At 39.7% G+C, this 27,159-nt stretch overlaps 3 protein-coding genes across 3 annotated transcripts; all 3 read right to left on the reverse strand.

Moving 5' to 3' along the window:
* Positions 1–2,850: 2,850 nt before the first annotated feature.
* Positions 2,851–12,483, reverse strand: acat1 (acetyl-CoA acetyltransferase 1). Its single transcript, XM_061055969.1, has 12 exons — positions 12,352–12,483; positions 11,475–11,522; positions 11,265–11,382; positions 11,043–11,138; positions 9,877–9,977; positions 8,493–8,636; positions 8,038–8,188; positions 7,837–7,932; positions 7,485–7,598; positions 6,627–6,691; positions 5,420–5,577; positions 2,851–3,248 (listed from the first exon to the last, which is right to left on the reverse strand). The coding sequence occupies exons 1-12, from the start codon at positions 12,397–12,399 to the stop codon at positions 3,128–3,130; spliced, it is 1,260 nt and encodes a 419-aa protein (XP_060911952.1). The 5' UTR covers positions 12,400–12,483; the 3' UTR covers positions 2,851–3,127.
* A 753-nt stretch (positions 12,484–13,236) lies between these two features.
* Positions 13,237–20,127, reverse strand: mmp30 (matrix metallopeptidase 30). Its single transcript, XM_061055976.1, has 10 exons — positions 19,818–20,127; positions 17,725–17,972; positions 17,456–17,604; positions 17,251–17,376; positions 16,750–16,911; positions 16,465–16,666; positions 15,508–15,638; positions 14,048–14,207; positions 13,855–13,958; positions 13,237–13,768 (listed from the first exon to the last, which is right to left on the reverse strand). Exons 1-10 carry the CDS (start codon positions 19,914–19,916, stop codon positions 13,665–13,667), a joined length of 1,485 nt encoding a protein of 494 aa, XP_060911959.1. The 5' UTR covers positions 19,917–20,127; the 3' UTR covers positions 13,237–13,664.
* Positions 20,128–21,364: 1,237 nt separating this feature from the next.
* Positions 21,365–25,177, reverse strand: LOC132988530 (collagenase 3-like). The gene is made up of 10 exons (XM_061055980.1): positions 25,023–25,177; positions 24,651–24,898; positions 24,413–24,561; positions 23,328–23,456; positions 22,763–22,924; positions 22,511–22,640; positions 22,283–22,416; positions 22,018–22,177; positions 21,810–21,913; positions 21,365–21,671 (listed from the first exon to the last, which is right to left on the reverse strand). The coding sequence occupies exons 1-10, from the start codon at positions 25,119–25,121 to the stop codon at positions 21,562–21,564; spliced, it is 1,425 nt and encodes a 474-aa protein (XP_060911963.1). The 5' UTR covers positions 25,122–25,177; the 3' UTR covers positions 21,365–21,561.
* Positions 25,178–27,159: the final 1,982 nt, after the last annotated feature.

Below are 27,159 nucleotides of genomic sequence, written 5' to 3' on the forward strand. Positions count from 1 at the left end.
CATAGCAGAATCTGTCATCCAGCTCAAGAGTCGTTCAAGGTAGAAGTCAAGTGAAAAGCATATTTAGACTTGGTTCTTACGCTGTGCATGCTATTGTTGTCTCTCCTAAAGAGCAGCGTCCCCTGTGTTTAATCAGTAACGTCCATTCAAACTATTCAAAATGCTGATGACCAAAGGACTGCGTTAATCTTTAACTCTGTGTTTGAGTTCACTTGAAGGAGAATAATGGAAGAAAAAAGACTTCCAGTTAGACGCTGTGGAACATAATGTACCAAAAAAAGACTTAGAAAACTGTCCTTTGGATTCTTTTTTATAAATTATATAAATATGTACAGCTGAAAAAATATATATGTACAGCTATTTATATATACAAAGTTATACCTAAACAGACACACAGACAGACACACAGACACACAGACAGACACACAGACAGACAGACACACACAGACAGACAGACACACAAACACAGACACACACACACACACACACAGACAGACAGACAGACAGACAGACAGACAGACACAGACAGACAGACACACAGACAGACAGACACACAGACAGACAGACAGACAGACAGACAGACAGACCGATTACTTCCTGACTCAACCGTCTCATCGTGCTCATGACCTGCAGGTGCAGAACAGGTCACAGGTGACAGTTTAGGTCCTGCTTGAACCGTCCAGGAAATACTGACCAAGACTCTACTGAAAAAAAGAGACCAATAAAAACTGATTCTCATGAAGGGCTGCTGTTGGTATACAAACGTTTTCATTCATATTTTATATTTTGATGATTAGTTTCCTACATTCTGAATACGTCTGTAATCACCAGCCACAATAAATCTGTTTTAATCCTTCATCCAAACTTTAAACTGTCAAATATCTCTGCCAGGAGGAAGAAAACTAACTGGTGATTTTTAAACATGTATGACTTCCTCTTAACAAAATATTAAGATGATATTATTATTTTTTTATATATATATTTAAGTCTCCTTGATTAATTAGAAAAAAATTATTTGACAAAAGCTAAATAACAAGTCATGATGACATTGCAACCATGTTTGTTTTACCGTCTCCATGGAAACAGGGATGACACAGCCATTAGACATAAATGTCTAATGTTTGCTTCTCTGACACATAAATCACTGCAGGACTCTCAAATGCTCAGACAACTCTCAGGTTAGCTCCTTTGTGACACTCTGCATGTACAGTATGTAATTAGAGATGAACAGAACAGGTGGCTCAACTTTTTCCAAACTTTACCTTTTTTAATAAAACCAAATGAATAACTACATACCTGTTACTTTTTCACGCTTTCTCACAACATGTTATAACCTTGGAATAAGCACCTCAACATTCAGCTTTGATAGGTCAGGTAGAATAATTATATTTTTCCATATTTACAACCGTACATATACATACACCTTAAACATGTTAATTAAAGCTCAGGCTTTTATTCCCTTCAGTCTAATAAATCACGCTGCCTTCATGTGTGTCAGGCATCAATACCAGATAACCTTTTTAATTTAAGACTATAAAACTGTCATTTACACCAGAAAGCATTTTTACTGTGTATGAGATTAGGATATGGTGAACAAACAACCTGCTTCAATGTGGGCGAGATAGAGAGAGAGAGAGAGAGTTAATATAATCATTAATGAGTGCTGTGCTGTCATATGGAGCTGGAGCAACATATTCTAATATCTTTAGTTGTTTAGATAGATAAAGGTTATTATGTGTCCCAACAGTGACATAACTTCTCCTTTGACAATAAGGCTCAAACAATAAACACAACTTACATTAAAAACATAAAGTGCAGTACAGACATTAAAAGAGGACTGTTAAAAACAACAGCTGCTAAAAAGGGGTATATATGATTTTATTCAGGGTGGTTATTGCAGAGGGAATTAAGGATTTTTTTTGTAGAGGTTTTTTCTGGGCCAGAGGGACTATGAGCTCCTGATGGCAGAAAGTGGAAGGAGTGGTGGAGGGGGTGAGAGGGGTCCTCAGGGTGGCTCTTCTGATCACAGAGCAGTCATACAGTTCAGAGAGGGTAGTTTGTTGATTATTTTTGCCGGCCTGATTAACTACGCGGGAGAGTTTGGTTTTGTGTTTGGTGATGAGGGAGTTGTACCAGGATGAGATATTAAAAGTGAGGATGGATTCAATGAGTGATTTAAAATATGTTTGGTGACATGAAGAGTCCTAATTTTCCTCATCATTAAGCATTTGTTGAAGCGTTAAAATTGTGCATGAGATGGAAAAAAAACAATATTCCATAATTTATTATTATCTATTCAAAAAGCCAGCACAAGCAGCCGAGTTGTCCCCGTCCCTCACTGAAGTTTAAAATGTATTTAGTCTTTATTCAGACCATCGAGCAGGAAACTCATGTGTGCACACAGATGAGAATCTCCAGCTGATCTTTAACCTTCTTTCTCACACAGGTACTGTATGCATACATTATTCTGTCTTGGATAGATGTTGATGTCCATCTTTATTTTTTGGTGTCTTGCTGCCTTTTCTTCTGGTATTTAATATGCAAACAATTTCAAACACTAAATGTTTAAAGCCATTTGATGAAAACCTGCCTTTTATTATCTAAACCTGCAGCTACACCAGGTGTAAAAGGGACTGGGCCTTAAACTGTGAAGGGCTTTACAGTAGTTTTACATTGTTGGATGTTCATACTGAATCAGGTTTCTAATAACTAGGTAGACAAATGCAGAATCACTGCTAGTTTAACGTAAGGTTTTTAGAGTCTTTTTTTTTTTTTTCTAACTTGGAGACGTATCAAAGTCACAGATTTTTTCTTTACAGAAAGTAGAGAAATTCATCAACAACAATACAGTGCTTTCATAAAAACTATTTATTTAACCACTTCAAGTCAGAGTTAAATATTAATCCTTTTTTTTTTCCCACAACGTTTCAAACAGAGGAGTGTTTTAAAGACAGGTGTGATGATGTCAGGTGAGTCGAGTCCTACTTTTTTCCGTTTGACGAAGGCCACTGGCTTTAAAGGTGTAACAGATTCTTCACAGTAAAACGAGAGAGTAGCCCACAGCTAGTAGACACACACAGACTACCAAAGAGTGTTTCAGGAGGAGTAAAGTTTACAATCAGTTTTTCTACAGTTTCTGGATGAGAATAGAAGAAGCTCCGCCCCCTCCGTTACAGATGCCTGCCAGTCCGTACTGTCCCGACTTCAGGTTGTGCACCATGTGACCCACGATCCTCGCACCGGACATCCTGAAAGAAGAGAAAGAGATTCAACATTATTTATGATTTGACATACATTAAAGGAGCAACCTGTAAGATGTGAAGTGAGTGAAATGATAAAGTGATCTTACTATATGATCAGACATTAAGGAAACATGCTATGTCAACATAGCATGTTTCCTTAATGTCTGAGCAATTGTCCTTAATGTCTCAGCAATGTTAGTGCTGGCTTCTCTGACAACAATGCAGTAGACAGTATGTCCTCCTAACTTTAGATTCTGGTCCTGAATGCTCTGGATTTGTTTGGACCAGAGAAGGTAGGCGGTTTTAAGGCACCACCACACAGCCGTTTTGGACGCCCCTCTGTTTGCCAGATATGAGAGCAGTTATCAGGTCAAACCAACAGGTATTGCAGCGATAGAAGCGGGCAAGAGAAGTGGGTCAGATAGAAGTGATTGTACCCGACCTAAAAAGCCTCTGCATGTTTCTAATAAGCTCCACGAGCAGAAACGTGCTCAAACTAGGATCAATATTGGAGATGCTTTTGAAAAATGGAGAGAGGTTAGAACACAGAAAGGTTTACAGACCGATGCAGAGCTGGATAAACACTGAAGCTTCAGAGTCCACCACATGGTGACCTGTGTGAACATAGACTCTAGAGAGGAGGGGGCGGGGGGAGACAGTTCTCTACAATGTTTAGAATTTGGACTGCAGTACCCATTTTAAACACTAGGGGTCAGAGTTACATATCGCTCCTTTAATATGATAAGATTATCTGAGCTTATATAAACTTTGTTTAAATTCTACAATCAATACTCGACATCTTTTGCCGCAATACATTGTCTTGAGCATTTTCAAACGCTTCATACCATGATAAAAGGTTGTGTGAAGAAGTTAGTCATGGAGAACGAGGAAACTGGAGGTTTTGTTTTGCATCAAACAAACGGAAGAGTGGCAGCATGACAGATGTCAGGTCACTTCACTGAAATTGAACGTCCCGTAATGTGAATATTGTGCATTTGCACATCGCAACAGTCGAACCATTTATCATTCAGCCCTATTCTGCAGGTTAGGTCCGCAGAAACGCGGCTTCTCCTACGTCCTCCTGTTAGCTGCAGCATTAGCTGCATGTAACGCTCGGTTCTAGCCCCCCTCGATAAAAATGTGTCAGTCCGACGTCATTGTCAGTGTGAGATCACTGATCTAAGCCCATTGGCTCGTTGTGGCAAGCCCAGCAGCTCATGTTGCACGCCCGTTAACTTCTGTAGAACGCCCACAATATGCCGTAGCTTCCGGTAGCACAGTAGTGCTAAGGTGCTAATGTTTATGCTCCCCTCGGACGGAGCCAGTGGCTGCATTCCCAATATGGTAAAAGAGGCGGGACATTTCCGAGAAGCGTGCTGAGCAACTGACCAATAACGACAGAGCGGATCGGCAGACCAATCAGAGCAGACTTGGCCCACGTGGGGTCTAACAGTGTGGGCTCAGCAGAGCGTAGCTGACGGACTCAGAGCGTAGAGGGAGCAAGGAGGAGCAGTACATGAAAACAGAGACTTTTTTAGAACTTTAGCTATTGTGAACGTACAAAAGTAGGAACATAGATTAAATATACGAACCCCAAAGAATATGAATATGGGCTCTTTAACAGGATTTTCTGAACAACAATCTATAATGACAAGATCAAAGCTGCTCTCTAACACTTGAATAAACGGCACACTACACGTAACATAATGAGGTCACCTAAGAACAAACAACCTGATGACAAGAAATGTGAAAAAGTTTTCTGTATCTTCATCAATAAAATATTTGATTTAAGAAACATGGATCTTCCACAACTTTTTAGGCGTATGGCCTTTATTTGATAGGACAGTGGATGGATCAGGAAACCAGGAAGAGAGAAAGGAGCCACAGGCCAGACTTGAACCAGGGCCGCCCGCATGTCGGACCACAGTCTGCGTACATAGGATGTGACCTAACCACTAGGCCATCTTTACCCCCAAAATATTATTTTTTTTATCGTTTGTCTGTGAACTTTGTCAGTGTCAGCCATTTATTTTTCTTCTAATCTGGATCTAAGACGCAGCACAGAGGAAAGGAAGATGTTGGAGATACTGTTCTTTTCCCGATACTTGAAGTCACAACCCCGACCTCTTCTAAAACTAAGACCAGGGGGTCTGTACGAGTCCCTCTCAGCTGCTTACCCGATGGGGTGTCCCAGAGACACAGCTCCTCCGTTGACGTTGACCTTTGCGGGGTCAATGTCCAACATCTTGATGTTGGCCAGGACGACCACGCTGAAGGCCTCGTTGATCTCCCACATGTCGATATCCTCCTTCTTCAGCCCTGCTGCATCCAGGACCTGACACACACACACACACACACGGTGGAGGGGTTACTAACTAGCAGAACTGCATTCACAAACAATCTGAGTATGGTTCAGGAAAGAACAAACCTCTTTGTGAGTTTTGTTTTTCACATATTTGGACTCTAACATTAAAATGTATTACTGTAGATACAGTAATGTTTTCCCTGGGTTATGATTCAATGACATGAAACACTCTGGTAGGTTCACTGTCCTCCCAAATATATGATTTATTTAATAGGTTATTTAAATAAATGAACAATAGCGCAGATCCCTTAAAGTCAAAGAAAGTTCCAGAGTACTCAGAGAACAGCTAAATTATCTATTCCAAGGATCATTTCAGTGAAAATTCAAGGAATAATTTATTGGACAGAAACAGTGAAAAAGCCTAATAAATACCTGATGCCTCTTTGAATGATTTTATCCAGCTCAGCATGCTCATGTTGAAACCAATGATGGCAAAATACACGACTTATTGATAGACATGATTCATCTGAGTGACAGGTAGGCTGACAGTTTGTCAGGTGGTTTAAGGCCCTCCTCAGCTCCAGCTCTTTACTAGGTTAACTGAAAGCTAGTTTGAGACAAGTACATCATGGCGCCCACCATCGACGAGCTTTAAATGACCTCTTCAGAAACCAAAGGGTGACGTTACTCAGACTCCCTCCATGTTTATATACTGTCGATGGTTTTTAGACTTTTATGTGACTTAAAAAAAAATACCTGAAGTAAAATGAGTCTACTGGCTATAAAGTGCATTTCATTTGGAAAAGCTTGCATGTACTGTAACAGGCTTTTTAAATGCTGTAGGTACAGTCTTCAAAGGCTGCTGTATGTTGAGCGAACCACCAGATGTCGCTGTTTTTGCAGAGTTTGAAGACACCAGTCTGAAATCTTTACAAAGAGAAAGCCTAACATTTTCACAAGTTATTATAGTTTTTGCATTTGAAAATATAAATATGGAATATGACTCTGCTAACAATAAGTTAAAGGACTTTGATTAAGAAGAAGAAGAAGACCGTGACTGACTGATTCCAGAGACTCACCTTTGGTACAGCAAATGCAGGAGCGATGGGGAAGTCAATAGGTGCAACTGCAGCATCAGCAAAAGCTAAAAAAGAAAAATAATAAATTAATAAAACAGCTTGCAGTTTATAAAAACAACAACGAAGATCTAGTTTTTCAAAAAGTGTTTAATGCCATGGTAACAGGAAGGGAAAAAGTCACATATTAAATTAGCCAGACAAATACAAACAGATCTTGGAACTTTTGGAGTTTATTCTAAAAAAAAAAAATGAGGTCACCTGAGATCTTACAGCAAATTGAGAAATTAGTATCCCGTTAAATGTGTCTCTGGTTAGAGAAAGTTCTGGATGTGAGTTTTGTGTATCATGTAAAATACATTTTTTTTTGTTTTATAAATTTCATTCATGCTGTCTTTTTTCTGAAAACACATTTGATTTTCCTCATTTTCAGCATTCATCTTTGTGTGTGTGTGTGTGTGTCTGCTGTTGTGTTACTACCTCAAATATATACCATCAGCCGCTGTAAGGATCAATAGCTTGGCGGACATTGGTGGTCTTCTTTTTAATGAGGTCCCAGTGTAGCTAGCAATGAATCAAACTGGTCCACTAACATCCTGAAATACACCTGGAAGTGATCGGGATCATTCTGCAGCTTCTTATCAACAGGTAAAACTCTCCTCACTCTCGTCTTGTTTAAAGGAGAAAACAGACCGAGTGTTTATGAGACATTTAGCCTCATATTGCCAATTTGAGCAATCAATAGAAAAACAGCCGCATTGCACTCAGTGTGCAAGGTTTCTGTGTGTAACGTTTTTGTAACGACCACAGATCTGAAAAACGCATCAGCATATGTGTGTGTGTGTGTGTGTGTGTACTTACACACAATCCTGGCCAGTGGAGTGACGTTGAGTCTCTTTGCAGCATCTGCTGTCATTAAAACGAGAGCTGCTGCTCCGTCATTCAGGGTGCTGGCGTTTGCTGCCGTCACCGTTCCTGAAAAACAAGAGACCAATCAAAAAAAATGTTCAGGGTTGAAAAGTGTGATTATAAATTTAGTTAATCAGAAGCAGAACAGAAAAGTAAAATAACAAAGATTATGAGTAATTACAGGACAGAAGGGAAGGAGAGAGCAGAAAAAAAAGAAGTGTACTAAAGTCCTCATATGTATTCAAAGGAGGGAAGAATGAAAAAGTAAATAAATTAATGACAGTAACATGTCCTCTTTGTTTACCGTTCTCTTTCTGGAACACCGCCCTCAGTTTGGGAACTTTGCTGAAGTCGACTCTCCTCCACTCCTCATCCTCAGACACCACCACGTCAGGTTTGCCTTGAAAAAAAAAACAACAACAACAAGCAAACGTTAAATACGCTGTGTTGATTATAAACCAAAGGACAGACAGTATGTCACTGGGCCTGGAACGCCGCTCTGTACCTCTCTGAGGAATGCTCACAGGTACGATCTCCTTGGCGAGCACGCCGGCCTCGTACGCTGCTTTGCTGCGGCTGTATGAGCTGATGGCGTACGCGTCCTGCTCCTCTCTGGTGATGCTGCAGTTCTTCGCTGTGTTCTCTGCACAGTTTCCCTTTTAGAGACAGAAGGACACAAGCAGCAGAGATGAAGTTACACTTTTATCACAAGTGTTACAAACCTACTCAAGGAGGTTTGACGAGTCCTCTTAGAAATTATTTCTAGTCCAAAAAACTTTTTCAAATATGAACAAAAAAAAAATCCCCTTGGATATTTATACTACTTGGTATTTTATTTCTCCAGAATCAAGCCCTGCACCAAGTCTTAGCACAACCCCTTATTGTCAACAGAAATATATGAAGTTATTGGAGAGAATTTGACATATTGGTGGTGAAAAGAGAGAGGAGGTCCATGGTTACCATGTGGAATTTGTTGTAGACATCAGTGAGCCCGTCTTTGACGATGAGGTCCTCCATCCTCACTCCTCCGTAGGCTGGAGTCTCTCTGGGCATCACATAAGGTACGTTTGACATGCTCTCCATGCCTCCTGCCACCATGACATCCTGAAAACACACAAATCCTTTTCACACAAGTACCCCTGAAAAATCATTCAGATTCAAGACAGGCTGCCCTGAAATCTTCTCTGGAAGTCTGTAATAACATGAGAAGGACGCAGTGGAAGACAAGGTGTGATATTAAGAACATACCAATGTGGTGAATGAAGCAACAGAGTCCAACACTAAAGTGACAGTATTTGCATTTTTATTAAATCTAATTTAAATTTAGCCTAGAGTATGAGCATAGAGCAGCATTCACAACATGCACAAAGATAACATTGATCCCAGGATATAAACAACATCACCATCTCCTGTATGCTCACTATGGATTTGACTGAATATTACCAGCTGTGTCAGCATATCTATCTCATTATCTACCTCACCCTGACTTCATATAGACATTTTATTAGGGTGCTGGCAGGAAAGATTTGGGGTAAAGTCATATGTAAAAAAATTGCCATTTGTTTAAACCTGCAGCTCAACCTGAACATTTTCTGGAGTTTAGTGCGTATTAATAGACAGACATACTACTTATCTACCTACAGCAAAAACTTTGTTCTTCAAAGTTTGAAAATAAAATAAATATTCCATTTGTCAAAGAACTCATAGATGTCTGGTTTTAGTCTTAAAGATACAATATGTAACTCTGACACCTAGTGTTTGAAATGGGTACTGCAGTCTAAATTCAAAACGTTGGAGAGAGCTGTCTGCCCGCTCCCTGCTAACCTAGAGTCGATGAGCACGCAGGTTGCCATGTCACGGACACTAAACATTTCTGTGTTCTAACCTCTCTCCATTTTTCAAAAGCATCTCCAATATTGATCCTAGTTTGAGCACGAGCCTAAAAAATGCCTACAAAAAAAAAAAACATTCAGGACCAGAATCTAAAGTTAGAAGGAGGACATACTGGCTGCCGCATTGTGTCAGCACTTCAACACACCATGTGTCCTTAATGTCTGATCATATAGTAAGGCCATTTTTTATAATTTCATTCACTACATATCTTACAGATTGCTCCTTTAAAGTGAAGTCTTTAGTGACTATAATCTCTTAACAGTATCATAAATCTAAATGTAAACAAAGCTTGTTTTGGGTCATAACAAAGTTTTCCTCTATCTTTTCAGGGCTCAGATCTGTCCATGCATGTAGAGAACCTGTGTGTGTGTGTGTGTGTGTGTGTGTGTGTGTGTGTGTGTGTGTGTGTGTGTGTGTGTGTGTGTGTGTGTGTGTGTGTGTGTGTATCTACCTGGTGTCCACACATCAGACTCTGAGCTGCCAACATGATGGACTTCATGCCAGAGGCACAGACTTTGTTGATGGTTGTTGCTGGAGTGCCAAGGGTCAAGCCTGAAGATAAAATCACAGACATGAGAGAATTTAAGAAAAAAATCATGAATAAAATGTTCTGCCTGCCTCTGTGTCAGACTTCCAAAAGTCAGCAGTATAATACTCAACAATGTCAAAAAACAAAAACAGATTTTCTTCTACAGAATAATGAATACAAGGACTCCCCAAGCCTCGTCACTGGGAAGCTGCTAGCTCCTGTTTTGCTTATTTCATAGCCTTTGACCTGCATGTACTGTAGGATGTGTGGATCCCCCCTCACACCTCTGGACCTCCCTCCCCCCAGCAATCTGTAATATTGACCCCCTCCATTCTTCATTTTAAAGTCTCATCTCAAAACTCAAACTGGCATATTCTGTATTATCATTATCCATCCTGCCTGATATTCATTTTATCGATGTATTGTTACTCATTTTTATCTCTAGCTTTGTAAAGTGACCTTGAGTGTTTTGAAAGGCACCTTTAATTAAAATGTATTATCATTATTATTATTATTATCCAGATTACAGATGTAAACATTGAAGCTGTCTGCTGTAGAAGGGGAAAGAAATGGCAATCCATCGCTCTGTGTCAAAAGTATTAATACTTCAATAATTACTTGTTATCACAGATTAAAACATTACAATCTCTCTTTCTTAACACTCACAGACGCCAAAGTACCAAAGCTTCTAAGCAGGTTGGTTAGAAAATTAATATCAGGATTGTTTTTACTAGCTCTGTGCAGAAATTTCTGATCTTATGGATTTGAACCTTTTTGCTTATAATATTTTAATTATTCTTACTTATTATTTTCCTCTATTTCATTGTATTTTTTTGCCTTTTAACTGCAAGTAATTCCTGTTTTATTCTTGCTGTGCTCTTGTTTTATTTGTTTCTTGCCTCTTTTCTATGTACCTCGGTACCATTACAAATGAGGGTTCTCAATGTGTTTTCTGAGGATTAAAACAAAATAAATGATGATGATAATAAGTTCAAAAGTCTGATTGAGTGATAACTTTGCAGCTATTTTTCTGCACATCAATATTTGTCATAATTAAGGATGAGAAGAAAAAAAAGGTTGTGTCCTACCTGCTGCCAGCAAGGCTTGTCTGGTGGGGGCTTGTCCTTCTCCTGCCTGAAGAACATTTCCCATGTAGACTTCCTTCACCTCTTCAGGAGCGATTCCTGCATTCTCGGAAAATTAGAAAACTTTGGTCATTTCATACATTAGCTGAGCACTGCTTCACCAGGTGACGATAATGTACAGGTAAAGATACTTCTCCCTAAACAAAATGAAACATCTGAACTGACCTGCTTTCTGTATGGCTCCCTTGATGGCAATGGAGCCCAGTGTGGTGGCTGGAACTGCTGCCAGGCTGCCTCTGAAGGAGCCCATTGGAGTGCGGACTGCGCTGACAATGACCACTTCCTGAAACCAAAGCAATTCATAATGTGCATTGAAGTGTGCTGCTCCAACATTTAACTGTGGTCAGAATTTAAAATATGTGCTGCTGTACTTACATTGAGTGAAGGGCGAGATGAGTACGTTCTTGAGACGTACTTGTGAGCCTAAAGAAGCAGAAGAATCAAAATTAGAAACACTGTAGAAAGACTTCCCCCCCAACATGATACAGTATGAAATGCCTCAAATATACAGAGCACACCTGAAGAGACTGCCAGCTGAGGCGGAAATGATATACTGATTTATCACGCCTGTATCGTGGTGCATAATGTGTGTGCTCATACACACAGACCATACATGTATTAGAAAAATAAGGATGAATGTGGAGAGATTTGTGCATATGAATTATCCAGATTTAGGATTGCCTTTTTATAAATTGATCATTCCAGTATTTTCTGCTCTTCATCTAAAACTTGAAACAATTCTGATTAAAGTTATTCAAGGTTTGCATCAGAAATTAATGAGCTAACTTTCTGCAAACAATAACAGCAGGCTTGGCAGCTAACATTAGCAACATTACGACGAAAACGGAGCTAATATAGATCCATAACTTTGGTGTTGTGTCAGTGAAGCTGACATGTACCTGTCACAGGTTAACATCATGACCTCTTGTAGGCTTTTTACAAGTTCAGTTAAGCTAGCTGCTGTTGTTGTTGTTGTTGACGACTTGACTTTCTTTATTGAGAAGCAGACATTGAGTCATGTGTGATATTCAAGCGTCTAATAAACACCTGTAGCGGTTCTCAGGTGTTCTCATGTTGTAACATTAGTTCACTCAAGGACGCTCGACAGACACATAACACTGTTAGCTCAGCTGCTTTAATATGAGGGCCTTGTGTTTAAAGCTAGCAGAAATGCTGCTGAATGTCGCTTTCGTGTGCAAAATAACAAAAAAGCAGAAAATAAAACCCAGATATGTTGAAGTCCCTCACTTACCAGACGTTTACAGACACCGTGCATGTTTAAAAGTCCACTGGATGACATCTTGTGCAGCAGAGAGGACTCACACACTTTCAGACCGCTTCACCTTCAGCCATGCAGCGGAGGGATAAATACATCAGCCAATCACAGTGAGAGGTGTGCTCCGTGACGTCATCGCTCGCTGGGCATTGTGGATATTGAAGTTTGACCAATGAAACGACTGGAAACTCTAAAATTAAAAGTTTAGTCAAAATGAGTTTAAAGCCTTTCAGATATGTTTTTTTTTGCAATAACAACATGAATTCAATTATTGACTTTGTTTGATATACCTAACCATATTCTTACCATAACCTCTGCTTTTCTTTTCTTTTAAAAAAAAAATCAAATGCACATTATTAAAAGTTGAATAACATGTCAAATATAAAACGGGTATTTTATATCATGTCCCTTCTTTTTAGTTTGTTGTTGTTATAGCTTTTTGCACTTTCAATTGACTTGCAGTTGGATTAGACTTTTGATACCATGCAGTGTTATTGATTTGAATGTGTAATCTCTTGGGATGAATCACAAAGTTTTTGTGTGTTTTGATGGTTTATTTATTTATTTATGTGCAACACCCACTACTTGTGTTCTTTGTGGTCACGTCACATGGATGAACACGCATTACAGTAGCTCCAGTTCCAACATTTAAAAGCAATGTGCTGATGCATCAGTGTTTTTAATCTTATGACCTAATCATTTATATTGATACTTAAAAACATGGAGCTGATAATACCTTTGTACATGAGGATTTTTAATCAATTATCTTCACTTCAGAGAATGTAGTCAAACTTAAAATGATCAGAAAAATCCACATCAGCATAAATCTGCAGGGTAAGAAATGACTGGACAGAAACCATGTTTGAAAAAACGTATTTAATGTGTTTCTTACATTTTGTGGTCACTTTAAACTTGAGGCTAGAGTGATACTACGATGACCACGTCCACCTTTTATTTACTATCTATCACCTCACATAAAAACTAACACAACATTCAGGCATTATAAAGAAGCAGTTCATCTACTCTTAATGTTTTGCACTTTAAAATCTGGTTCATTGATGCATAAAAAGAGAGAGATGCCTCCTACAGGATTATTACAGTATGTTTTTATTTATTATGTAGTAAACTCTACAGGGGAAAAAAACATGAAAAGCTACTCAGGAGTAATTGGAGAAGACATGAACTGTCATCTGTTATTGTGTGGTAACATGTTTTTACAAGTGTGTGCATGTGTCTGTATGTGTGTGTATACGTGTGTGTGTTTTTCTGTGTATCTGGTCTTTGTTTTTTTATTCGCAATCCATCCACCCATTGTTTAACATAGTGCGAATCACTCGTCTGCGCTCGTAGTGGTACTCGGTCTGTCTGAATCCAGATGAAAAGTACAGGTAACCTGAAATGACAGATTCATCATCGGTATCTGCCAAAAAGGAACTTAATATCCTCCTTTTGAGGGATCGATAAATGACTTTTACTCACCTCTGTTCTGAAAAGCAGCATTCACATTGTAGCCGATCCCACTCAGCTCAATGCTGATGGTTTTTGGATAACCGTCGTCCATTCTGCCTAGCATTTCATTGTAGCTAAAAGGGAAATATATGGAAGTGTTTCTCAATATGCATCATCTTTCTATAGCATATGTTCAGATTCATGGGTCCTCGAGACGACTCACCTCCAGTATCTTCCCCTCACAAAGATCAGGGTTCTACTTGTGAACGGCACATAGACAGCAGCATCCACCTTGGTGATGTATGGGGGGAGGCCGAAGTCGCTGATAGGTTTGGGATAACCAGGAAGGACAGTGTTCCCACTGATCCCCCAGTAGTGATCCCCTGTGAAGAGAAAAGGTCAAATTTGTTCTTAAAAAATAACCTGAGCATAACTTGTATATAAAGATGGATGGAGCTACAGCTGCATGCCAGTGAAGCCAAAAGATTAGAGCTTCCCCTGCTGACTGGCTGCGGCCTCCTCCATGTTAACAGATGGGACATGGGTCAAACTATAAAACTAAAATACATGTCAAACAGATTTTTGTTAACCTCAGAGATCAGAACATGTCATAATAGTTTGTATAATGCTGATTTACGTCCAGGTGTTCATTCTTCTATCGTAGTTTAGCTTCAATTAGTTATTTAATGCAAAAAGAGATGTGGGTGTAACGTCATGATTGACAGCTCTGTTGACAAATAGGGCTTCTTACAGCGTTTTAAAATAGATTAGCAGAGTAGAGAAGGAAACATAACTAACAATACAGTCATTAAACTTTCCATCGCCATAGAGTGTCTGCTCCCAACAGACCTGGATCTTTTTTTAAGTAATTTGTTGGGCCTTTATTGGATAGGACAGCTGAAGAGAGACAGGAAATGTTGAGATGAGAGAGTGGGGGAGAGCGGACTCAAACCCACAGCCAGAGGGACGAGGACTGCTACGCTATTTGCACTCCCAACCTGAGGGATCTTTTACCTTTTCATAGCAAGTGTAATTTTGGTTTCCAGAAGGAGCGGGATGTGAATTTTGAAGAACGAGCCAGAATCCAGTCTGTGCATGTCTAAGCTTCAAATTACATTACAACACAATCTGTCAGTGTCTGTCACAGGCGTATTTGATTCCAAAAATGTACTTAAGAGGGCTGCTTTCTTAAACACGTCTTTAATAAAATGTATTGCATAGAAATCAAACTAAACCTTGTCTCAGGTTTTTTCTAAATGGCCGACAGGGAAACCCCGTGCACAGCCTAAATCAAAAGTCTGTGGCACACAAAATAATTTTACTTTTTTGTGAGCGAACAAGTGCTGGGCGAACCTGAGGAAGCTGCAGGCGAAACGTGCCACACTTTTGATTTACTTGTCACAGGTCTGTTTAGGTGTCATGCTCAGAATCATTACTGTAAACTCATGATGAAACCATTTCTTCCCCCCCTCGAGCAGTCCTGTCTGCACAATATGTTATGTAAAAATAATTTCTTATGAGAAAACATAAATGCAGATTCAGATGTATCAGTCGCGGGTCCATTCAGCTAGGTGTTATCAGGTGACTCATTCCCTTCTTCAGAACCTTCCAACATTTAAATTCACAAAAAGACCATTCCTCAAAAAGCCTCTTGTTGGATTATTAACTGAACTGATTTTGTACCTTCAAAGAAAATGACCATGTTTGTTTTCTTGTACTCATAAGCGGCATCCACTTTTTTGATTTCAGGCCACACAGACTCGATTTTCTCCACACTGATGCCGTCCCAGGAGCTGCCTCTCTTCCAGAAATGTCTGACAAAGACACAAGAAAGCACTTTATTCTATGATAGAATGAAAGCAGCCAAGTATTAAAAACAGCTATTAACTTTCATTTAACTGCCTTATTTGTGCAGCTTTTTTTGTTGAACTAAAATGACAAAAAAGACAACCAACAAACAACAATCTGAGAGTCGCATTAATATGTCGATTCTGTCAGGTGAAAGGTGAGGCCAGCTGCATTTATTTTATTGTTAATATATGTTTGGACACCAAAATCAAAGCTGGACTAGAGCCTCTTAAGATTAATTTAAAATGTATATTTTTTCTGGGTTTTTAGCTGTCCCAGCAAAAAAAAAACTTCAATTTAATTTGGTAGAACATTTATCTTTAAAGCTCAACCAAGAACTACGTTATTAAAGTAAAATAAAGTGTATACATTTTCAAACTCCTCTGATTAGTTATAGGCCTTTCGGTTTTTATCTGTTTTTTTTTTTTTTTAATCTATTTTTGGGCTTTTTAACCTTTATTGGATAGGGCAGAGAGAGACAGGACATGGAGAGTAGAGAGGCGAGATGACTTGCAGCAAAGGGTTGAGGTCGGTTTGGAACCCACAGCCGCTGCGCTGAGGACTAATAGCTTTCATACATCAGATGCACGACATCATGGCTATTTGGCGCCTCCTGGTTTGTATCTATTAAATTATTAGAATTTGAAAATATCCTATTTACTTCTTTGTTGTCCTTTTCCCACCAACTTCTTTCTATTGCTGAGACATTTTCAGGATGAAATGTCACGTCTTAGTTTTTGTTCTTTTCTGTTCCTGTTTTAATAAAAACAAACCTGTGAATAAAAGTCTCACCCGTCTTTGAAGAAGTGAAGGCTTCCGTTGATGGAGGTTGCAGCGTCAAAGATCAGGTACCTGCTGCACCGGTCTGGAAGAGGCTCTGATGTGGGTTCAGGATCTGGTTCAGGGTTGGGTTGTGGTTTTGGCTCTGGCATTTTGGTGGGCTTTGGGTTTGGGTCAGGTTTAGTTGTCGGTTGAGCAGATGTTTCCCTGGCTCCTTTAGAAAGAACGAAGACGAGTCCATGTAGGTAAATGAGGATTTCTGTAAATATGAGTCTGTGAATTAGAAAAAGCTCTCACCATAGAGAGCCTGGACTCCCTGTCTGTCATCCTCAGACAGCTCGTAGTCCTCAGTGGTCACATACTGGTAGTTGGGAAACATCAAGGCGGTCTTGACCTTAGAGTGGCCTAATCCCAGTGCATGTCCTAACTCATGTGCTGCCACCAAGAAGAGATTTGTTCCTGCAGAGACACAATGATACAATTCCTGTGGGTCATCTCAATTACAAAGATGCCCTAAGAAGGAATGTTGGTACTTTAAAGAAGGAATGATTAAAAACAGTTTTGAAAATGCTTCAGTATATTTCATCCGCCTGCAGCCTTGAAGGTCCGTCCCTGCAGTGATCCTTTCTGAAATTGTCAGGCACTGTTTTTCAGGTGAAAATGTATTTAGCAGCTTATCAAGGAAGCAATCTACTTAAGCAAGTCCAAGCATGCTTGAGTAGATTAATCATTTAGACCTCAAAATGTGTAGAATAGTGCCCAGGTTAAAAAAAAAAAAAAAAACTAAATCCCAAGTACCTGATGAGGTTAGAGTCCAGGTTTCATCTTCATCAAAATGGGCGTCCCCTCCAAGGCCCTCACCGGGGGAGAAAGCGTGAGCTAAGACCCCACCCTGTCCATCGAAAGGAGCAAAGTCCTCGTGGTCTGGTTTTTTAGAAAAGCAGAGTTTTAGTTTAAATTAGATAAGGCACTTTCTTAAAAAGTACAGAGGACAGATAAGTACCTCGACCCTTGAATTTCATCATCATGTCAGCCGTTCCACTATCGACCTGTTTAAAATCCAGAGGAATGACGTCGCTGTAGACTTTCAGAGCCTTGGCTATGGCGTCGTCCACATCGCGTCGATTCAGGTCTGGAGTGTATTGAGTTATCCTACCATGATGTTAAAGTGCAAATGGTATAGAAAAACACACACCAGAAGCTTCATTGTGCTGTATATTATGAAGAATTGTGTAGAAACTTGTTGATTTATGTTTTAGTGTCATGCATTACCTGTAAGTTATCAAAGGCTTTTTCCACTTGGGATTACCCTCAAAATGGCTGTATCTGGTCACATCCGTGTAACCGCAGCGCGGTTGAGCCATCACTTCTATGGTATTTGAGTCCAGCTGCCCCGTCACCTCCAGCCCAAAGAACTCCTGCATTTTTCTCAGGGTGTCATCAAAAGAGTCCAAAGAGCTGCGCCAGACGCTGTTGGGTGCACTGACACCGACGTCTGAGAAATACTGAGACAGATACTCCTGGACAGAGGACAGGGAGAAGCAAGATGATCAGTCTCTCTGGTGATACATGGATGTATTCAAATGGAAATGAAGAATGTTGAGAAAAGTGAAAAGATTATATGTATAATTCAAATTTAATTCAAGGTTGTAACCCTTTTGATTTCAAATCTGTATCACCTCATCACAGAGTTGATGCTAAAGCAACATTTTGGAACTCCGTCCCACAAACCATTCATGACATTAACCCTCTCCCCACCTTCAAATCAAAGCTCAAAAACATCTTTTTAGATTTGCCTATTGTGTCTGACCGTGCCCTTTTTTTACTATTGCTGTTTTTGTGTAGTTGATTGTGTTCTTGTCTTAACTCACTGTGTTACTGCTGTTTCTGTAAGGTGACCTTGAGTGACATGAAAGGCGCCCATAAATAAAATGCATTATTATTATTATGTATTATTTACATGCTGATGTGGGGCATCAGTAGCTCAGTCTATAGGGACTGGGGTTGGGAACTGGAGTTTCGCACCGGCTCAAGTCCCGGCTCACTAAATCTGGAAATTAGTGTGGTAGCTGGAGAGGTGCCAGTTCACTTCCTGAGCACTGTGGGGTTGCTATTGAGTAAACACTGAAACGCAACCCACCAGCTCAGGAGCGCTCGCTGTGGGCATGTGTGTGTAGCATGTTCGACAACAGAGTAAAAAATTCAATTTCCCCTCGAGGGATTAAAAAACTATAAGTGTTTAATTGCATGTTTTTAAGAGTGGATCATTTTTGAGTGATTGATGGAACAGTCAGGAGCTTTTAGTCAAAAAGCTGCAAATCAAACGCTGATAAACTCCAAGATAAGATTTTGATTTCAAAACGACTTGCACTGTGCAGAGCATATAAACAGATGTGCTTGAGGCATAATGGATAAAGGCCAATTACTGACGGACGTATCTGAACAAAGTTTGTAACGACTACTTTGTTGTCGTTATAGTGCAGTTATGAGATCCGTGCATTCTTCTGTCGTATAACAAACAAATCAGCTGCTTATGGTGCCTTCGCTGCCCCCACCATCACACGAGGGTGTCTCCAACTCACCTCTGAAATGTCAGAATGATACTGTTAGTAAAGTCAAGATTTCCTTATTAGGTGTGTATTTCCTTGTTTTGGAATCCGTTATCCAATGGAATCTTCACACACCTTATCAACGACCTTATTTGGTCATGTAAGGTATCTTCAGAAGTTTGTGCCTTCACATAACACATCTGAGCGTCCTGAAACTTCTTCAATCACAGCTGCAGATTTTCAGCATTTTAAAACTTTTAGTTTACTTTTTATCTCAGCAATACCAGTTATTACAATTATTTTCCCTCATATCTGAAAAACAGCATGCTTACAGAAGAAAACACTGTATTGGTTGAACATGTAACATATGGGATGTGAAGCTAATTTTATTTTAAACTGACAAAACATAAAAACCCACATTAATCATTTTACATTCTACAGCGGCACCAAGGGTAAACTGTAAACGTGCAACACTGACACCTCCAGACGAGGTCAAGATGCAGATTAGAAAGGATGCATGTGGAGATATTTCTATGTTCTGCAGAAGACCATGACACATGTAGCCCCAAGTTCAGATGTTCATTTTGTCCATAAAGGCATTGGTAGGAAATCAATATGTCTGAAAGGTGGTTGTGTATGTTTTCCTTCCTGTCAAACAATCAAAAAGGGGATCTTATCTGTTTGACTTTATTAAAAGAGAATGGATCTTGCAGAATCACAAAGAAACACTGATTGAGCTTCCTTTTCTTACACATCGGGGGGGGTTTTTTCAACAAACAGCACAACAATTCAATCACTGGAGCGTCACATGTTTACCTGCGCTTTAGAGACCTCTTCTTGGCTGGGTGTAGGGAGCGGCACAGCTCCACAGAGAGCCACAATCACAACTATCATCAGAGGCAGTGAACCCTCCATGATGACTCCTTTTCACTCCTGCAGAGAAGATCAAATCCAGTAACTCGTCCTCTCAGGTTCTGCTCGGATGAAAAGTCCTGACGCACTATTCGGTTATTCCCTGAAACTGTCGATGTCACTGTTTTGGTTGGGTGGTAATGAGCGGGAAAAGATGCATGATGGGGCAATAATACATTCCTGCAAGAGTCTGAACATGAACAGTCCAAATAAATAAAAAAGATCAGTTAAGAAGTTTTGTGATGACAACAGGATTGAGTGTGTGGGATGGGGTGGGGTGTGAGGGTGGGGATGTGGGGGTGTTAGGTGTTGGAGAAGGTTAGACCTGCATGAACATGATGCAGGATAAGTGTTTCAAAAAGAACATCAGACTATGTGTCTTGTCTTGTCAAAGTAAGTTGTTGTGGAATGAACATTGTACTCAGTTCTTCATTTAATCACATTTAAGTATTAACTTCATGGCCTATTACAGCTGAGAACACACACAATCCCTGTCTGTTGCTTTGACCTTGTGCTAAATTACCCAATGTGAGTATTTCAAGGATTTAGGACGCAAGACATATCAGAAATTCAAGGCAACATCAAGAAATGTGGCTGCTCCACTGTTGGCATGTTGCCAGTGCCTGCAGCCTTCTCAGAGCTAATTTCCTGTTTTTTTTTTACATTTGAGAAGAAGAAGAAGAAGAAGAAGAAGAAGAAGAAGAAGAATACTTTATTAATCCCGCGAGGGGAAATTCTGTTTTTCACTCTGTTGACATGCTACACAAACATGCACAAACAGGATCCTATGGCCATGCACTAATGGAGTGATGTCAGAGTGACAGCGAGCGCTCCTGAGCTGGTGGGGGTATACCTCAGTGTTTGCTCAAGGGCACCTCGGCAGTGCTCAGGAAGTGAACTGGCACCTTTCCAGCAACTAGACCAATTTCCCGACTTGGTCCACACCGGGACTTAAAACTTAAACCCTCCCAATCCCAACCCAAAAGTTCCTACAAACTTAGCTACTGCCGCCCTCAAAACCTAAATACATCAAAGCAGCCGATGCACAATTTGACATATGTGTAAATGTGTGTGTTAAACTACACCTGTAGGCTATCTGTCGGAGATAAGATTATTTCTCAGCCTTGGTGTAGGAGCCTAATACATGAGGGTCTTAACTTTTTGTTTCCTCTTTACCCTGCTGCAGTTATTAGAGGTAGTTGTCGTCAATGCTTGGTTTAGGGTTGACTGCCCTACAGAGAAAAGTTTCATCAATATATTTTGTATTTCTAAATCTGACTGACTGTAAAAAGCCCAGTCAAACAAAAGCTTAAGAGGTGGAAGAGCCATGAATTTGATCTAAGATCTTTTATTTCACTAACCATGATTTTTACAGTCTATGTGCAGGACGGCTAAAATGGTTTGTTGCCAACATTAATACAAAGTAAAAATAACAGTGTACAGAAAACGTGTATAAATAATATAAAACTTTATTGACACATTCTTTGAATTGTGCATTGTTTACAACTCTTAATACATTTTATAGAATTAAATATAAAAAACACAATGATTTCACAAATAGAAATATTTAAAGTGTACTATTTCAACCCTGTATACATTCATTCTTATTCAAAGCGGCTACATTAACAACATGCAGCTGTAAACTGGTCTAGAAGTTTGAGCAACGCAGGAAGTAGCTGTTCCTCAGCACACGGAACAACCTCTTGCTCCGCAGGTGGTACTCAAACATGTACGGTCCACTGTAGATGTAAGTAAAACCTGCGGGACAGACACTCAGGGTTACTCTCAGTACTTGTTGATTTAAAGAGTTACGCTCATTCGCTTTCTGACTTTAGAGAAACAATAAATGTTTTTCTCAGTTTTGTATTTTTGACGTTAGCTTTGAATGCTACCCACCTCTGTACTGGAAAGCTGCAGTCACCTTCCCCGTCAGACCACTGAAGGTCTGATCCACCCTCTTCGGAAATCCCTGATCCATTCTCCTTCTGGCCTCGTCATAGCTGAAGACACACAGGCAGGAATTAGATTCATGCATACGCCATTATGTAAACCTTCATCATACGTAAACGACCTAAGTATCAAATGTTCATCTGCTTAAACAAACCTGAAGTAATTGTTGCCCACAAAGAACAGAGTCTTTCCTGATTCTGCATCATAGAGGGCTGCATCAATTTTCGTCACACCTCTTGGAAAACCAAAAATGGTTAGCTTTTTAGGATAGCCACGCACGGGTTTATAGCCACTGAAGGCCCACACCCTACGACCTGCAGACAGACAAATAATTTAACAACATAGAGCAAAGAAAACTAAGACTAACTTTAAAGTGGCATCAGATTGATGCTTCAGGTAGGTAAGGGGAGAAGACGCACCTTTAAAGAGATAGATTCTGTCCGACTGTCGGCTTTCGTATGCGGCGTCGAGGTTGGAGGGAGCATTGGGCCAGAAGCTTGTGATGAGTTTCTGCTCAGCTGTCGCACTCTGAGGGTTGCTACGCCAGAAGAAGCTTTTGAAAAAACAAGAACATAACCATTATGCACACGATCAAGACCAAATGGTTTCAGTTGTTTAAACAACCTGCTGCTCAGTGTGTCTCCTACCTGTCCTTGAAGAAGATCATCTCTCCTCGCAGGGTGGTGACAGCGTCTAACACCATGGTGGAATCACAGGAATCAGGGGTGGTGGGGGGCTCAGGTTCAGGACGAGCAGGATCCTTATCAGAGTTTGGACCTGGAGGTTAAGTACAATTTAGTTATTAACAACAGAGCATTAGTTTGAGTTTTTCAGGGATCATTTTCAAGTACTTTTTTTTGCAAACTTGCACCAATAGATGCACCAATATGAGTACTCACCATAGAGAGACTGGATTCCGTTGACGTCGTCCCGCGGCAGCACGAAGGTGTCAGGGTTTCTGTATGAGTACGTGGGGTACATGAGAGCACCAGGATCATCAGAGTGAGACAATCCCAGAGAGTGACCGAACTCATGGGCGGCCACCATGAAGAGGACGAATCCTACAGGAAATACAGATACACTTGTTCAAGTATCCAACTTTTTATTTTTAGCTTAGATGTATCCATCAAACTTCTTATTATGGCACTGGACTGGAAGGAAGGACTGTCCCAACATGTGGTCATGGATTTGATTCTCTATAAAAATGAATCAGTAAGATGTAAGGATTTCATAGGAATGCTCAAAGAGATGCTGTAAATATCAATGCTGTTCTCAGCATATTAATTATATTAAATATATTTTCTAAACTGCGTATGGGTTAGCAATGTATTGCCTTGCTTGTCTTAAAAAAAATTGCAATGCATTCAATCATAATCATAACATGTAGGATCACACAAACCAAAAATATCCTATTTGAGAACAAGCATGTCTTCAGCACTTGAGTAAATGCATTAATGTACTCACCTCTGTCTGAGCGGAAAGTGAAGGTCTCATCATCATCAAAGTGAGCATCTCCTCCAATGCCAAGAGACGGGGCGAAGGCGTGGGCCAGAGTGTTACCAGGGCCATCAAAGGGGTAATAATCACCATGTGCTGTTAGAAGGAACATTTACTCATGGTCAAGTTTTCAACAGGACAATTTTTTTTTTAACCAAGGATGTGTGTGCCGCTAAAGCATCGAAACACCATTTATAATAAGGTACAAAAACAACAACTAGAAAAAATGTGCCTCAGAGATGCCTGCAAGCTGTGACATGCCATAAGTGGAAAGATTGTTGTCTCCTTGTTTTTTTAAGGATACACTTATGTAACCTAAGTTGTGGTTGATTGCCTGTCATTAAAGGATAAATGTCACTCAAATATGAACAACAGGAAGTGCTGTATGTGTTGTTACGTTTAAGGCGCTTTTTGGGGGTCTTTTGGATTTTTTCTCCTTAAATACAAAATTTAATCAAATGCAAACTTCACGTCTATTTGTTAATAAACGTTTTTAGAGTTCTACTTAGATGCCTCGGAAACTTGACTTGATTTGACTTCATCCATTTCAAAAGTTTGGTAAATGGTAAACGGACTTAAGCTTGTAAAGCTCTTTTCTAGTCTTCTGACCACAGTCACACCCTGATGTCTGCTGTGTAAAGTGTCCATTAGTATATTAACTAATCCCATTCATACACATTCATATGCCGCCACAGGAGCAACTTCGGGTTAAGTGTCTTGTCCAAGGATGCATCGGACATTGCTGTCGTGACAAAAAAATTTCCCCCATTCATTCCCAATGGGATTCAATAAAGTTTATCTTTTATCTTATCATTTACTTTATGTGAAATATCAACTTTAAAATGCTGCTCATATCTACGGAGATAATAACATATGGACTAATGATGTAAACCAACATGGGACCATCTCTTTAAAATGATTATTTTTGTTTTTTAAATTGCAGCACTTCTACTTGTAATGGAGTATCTTCCTTTAAAATATGGAAGGACTGCTCTGATCTGAGTGCAACATCACAGTACATATTTTACAACTGAAAGATATTTCAGACTCACATCTGCTGCCAAAGGAGATCATGATGTCAGCCGTGCCACTTTTGATCCTTGTGAATCTCAGAGGAGTGACATTGGCCCAAACCTGAAGCGCTTTCTCTATGGAGTCATCAATTTGTGATACAGACATGTCAGGTGTGTAGTTCTCGATCCTGTGGAATAAACGAGGAATACGTTATTTTTTAAACAAACCTGATGAAAAATAGCTCTTTCACACATTTTATTTATTTAGATCACTCACCTGTAGGTGAGCCTGTTTGTCTGCCACTTGAGGTTGCTTCCAAAGGTGGAGAATCGAGCAATTTTTCCGTCTGGAACGCCGCAGCGGGGCTTCTTCATCATTGCTAAGGTGTCTGCATCCAGGGTGCCGGTGATCTGGAGACCAAAGAATCTCTGCATCTCACTCAGCTTCTTGGTCACAGGGCTGATTCCTCGTCTGATAGTCGGACCCGTCTCCTCCGTAAGGTTGAAGAAATTCTTCAGGTAGCTCTGTTATAAAAGAAGCAAGGAATTTCATACCCAGTGTTTGGTTATGATGTGTATAACTTAAGCACATCTTAAATGCAATCATAGTGAAAACGCATGCACGACAAGTCACAGTAAAGACTCTTACCTCTGCAAAACCTTCATCCTGCACGGTGACTGGTGATGCTGGAGCACAGTGAGCTGTGAGAGCAAGGCTTAGTATGATGCACAGGCTGTATGACTTCATGCTTCCTCGTTGGATGCCTCTTGTGTTTCTGTGCAGGATTCAGCTGTTATATAGGCTGAGTCTGAAGTGGAAGTGCTGGGGGGGTGGGCGTGTTGAGCAACCATTTACCCCGGGTCTGTGACTCAAGTTTTCCTTATATGGATGACAGACAGTTTGGTTAGAATTGCTCAGACGGACAACAAAAATCCCCCAAACAATATATCATCATGAGGAAATGACGCATGGCATGCTTATACCAGATAATAGATTTTAAAATGAAATGTGTGATAGGGAAATTAACTTGATGTGCTGATTTCCAATTTTTTTAAATTTCAACCACCAAGCTCACCCAGATGCCCACTTATAAGTTGAGAAGAACTGTTTATTTCCTCATACTTATACTGTGTAATACTCTTTAGTATATTACATGAGTAGTTGGTTAAGGCACCAAAAATGTATTTGATGTAGGCCCCTTTTTAATTGTAGAAATGTGTTGTTTACATTAAGTATTCCACAAGCATATATTTGTAAAGGTATTCAGATATTTGTATTTTGATTTATTTTTAGGTAGCCTGTCCTGACGTCAGTGTTTCTTCCTCACAATCTGTCCTCACTCACCCTCAGGCTGCTGATTACGCTGACAAGATATAGTGAAGTTCTTTGTGAGCCAACAACACAGACATGCTGTGTCATGTCCTGAACAGGGCTTCCTGACATATTATGGAGTATTTGGAGATGACACAGGTTGCACAACATGCTATAAAACTTTAGTCACTATCCACTTAACAACATTGATACTGCTGCAGAAATGGGTTTATGGCCGTGCATCACTTTTAGAACTTTATTACATCATCAACAATTCACAAAGTTTCAATAACATTATCATAGTTATAAGTTCTTTTTACTTTCTGACATATTTATGGGTGCTGGACTACATGAGAACTACTTCTGTTGTTTTTCAGTTTAAAAATAACTTTTTAAAGGCATTTTGTGCCTTTATTAGAGAGACAGGACAGTGGATAGAGTCGGAAATCAGGGAAAAAGAGAGCGGGGAATGACTTGCGGGAAAGGAGCCACAGGCACCAGCACCCCTAAAAAAACTTTTTAAATCCTTGTATATATATCTTAAATTATCTATTTCTTAATGTATAGAGGTTTAACTTAAACTTGTATTTAAGAGATTTTGGGAAACTACATTGAGGTCTCTGTTCCTAAATCCTGGACCCTAAGAGGAGCACAACTGTCCTCTTTGTGAAACTTGTATGTATGCACTTATGACTTGTCTTTGATGATTATTTTTTTTTAATATTATTTATTCTTTTGACTTAAACACAACCTTCATCTTGAAACATTATATATAAAATACACAATGATATAATATATGATATACCGTATAGTATGTGTTATTATTACATTTTTAGTAACAAATGATGTCACCATCTTTAACCACACACGTGTCATTGGTCAGTGACCTCCTTATTAGGAACAGTGTGGTTAAGAGCGCATGTACGTCACACACATCTACAAAAGAAAAGAAACACAAACACACACGCACACACACACACACACACACACACACACACAAAGACAAATAAGTTTAAGCTGCAATCCTTTTTACAAAAAAAACATGAAGACAAAATTTTAAAAATGAAAGAGAAGAAAACAAATAGCTAAAACAGAAGTTAAAATATGATAAGATTATTAGAGCAAGAGTTACAGTGCAGAGGTTTATAATTAAAGTACATCCACTCACTGATTTGTTCTGTGCATTTACCCAGTGCTTGTAAGGGGCATCGGTCGCCTTGGGGACATTGTGAAATAGATCTGTGTCATCTGCTTAGTTAGGGAAACTTATTTGCTTGTTTTTTATGACTTGAACTAGTGGGAGCATGGAGATGTTAAACAAAAGAGGCCCCAAGATTGAACCTCGGGGAACTCCACATTAAATGTTTGACCACAACAGTAAGATTGAGTAGAACAAACACTGATGTTCTGCCACTGTCTGCGTTAAACACATTGACCAGAGCAGTCTTAGTGATGTAATGGGGTTAGAAACCTG

Source organism: Labrus mixtus, chromosome 14 (assembly GCF_963584025.1).
Source record: "Labrus mixtus chromosome 14, fLabMix1.1, whole genome shotgun sequence".
NCBI classification, from domain to species: domain Eukaryota; kingdom Metazoa; phylum Chordata; class Actinopteri; order Labriformes; family Labridae; genus Labrus; species Labrus mixtus.

Excerpts from the sequence above, each read along its gene's own strand:
- mmp30 (XM_061055976.1), bottom strand. The coding sequence starts at position 19,916 with ATGGAGGGTTCACTGCCTCTGATGATAGTTGTGATTGTGGCTCTCTGT. Across the intron at positions 16,912-17,250 it reads CTGGACTCTAACCTCATCAG|GAACAAATCTCTTCTTGGTG; the intron begins GTACTTGGGATT and ends GTGTCTCTGCAG. Across the intron at positions 15,639-16,464 it reads CTTCACTTCTTCAAAGACGG|ACATTTCTGGAAGAGAGGCA; the intron begins GTGAGACTTTTA and ends TGTCTTTGTCAG.
- acat1 (XM_061055969.1), bottom strand. The coding sequence starts at position 12,399 with ATGTCATCCAGTGGACTTTTAAACATGCACGGTGTCTGTAAACGTCTG. Across the intron at positions 7,599-7,836 it reads GGTGTTCCAGAAAGAGAACG|GAACGGTGACGGCAGCAAAC; the intron begins GTAAACAAAGAG and ends CTTGTTTTTCAG. Across the intron at positions 3,249-5,419 it reads TCTCTGGGACACCCCATCGG|GATGTCCGGTGCGAGGATCG; the intron begins GTAAGCAGCTGA and ends CTCTTCTTTCAG.
- LOC132988530 (XM_061055980.1), bottom strand. The coding sequence starts at position 25,121 with ATGAAGTCATACAGCCTGTGCATCATACTAAGCCTTGCTCTCACAGCT. Across the intron at positions 24,899-25,022 it reads AGGATGAAGGTTTTGCAGAG|AGCTACCTGAAGAATTTCTT; the intron begins GTAAGAGTCTTT and ends CTTTTATAACAG. Across the intron at positions 23,457-24,412 it reads GATCTCCTTTGGCAGCAGAT|CACATGGTGATTATTACCCC; the intron begins GTGAGTCTGAAA and ends TCCTTCTAACAG.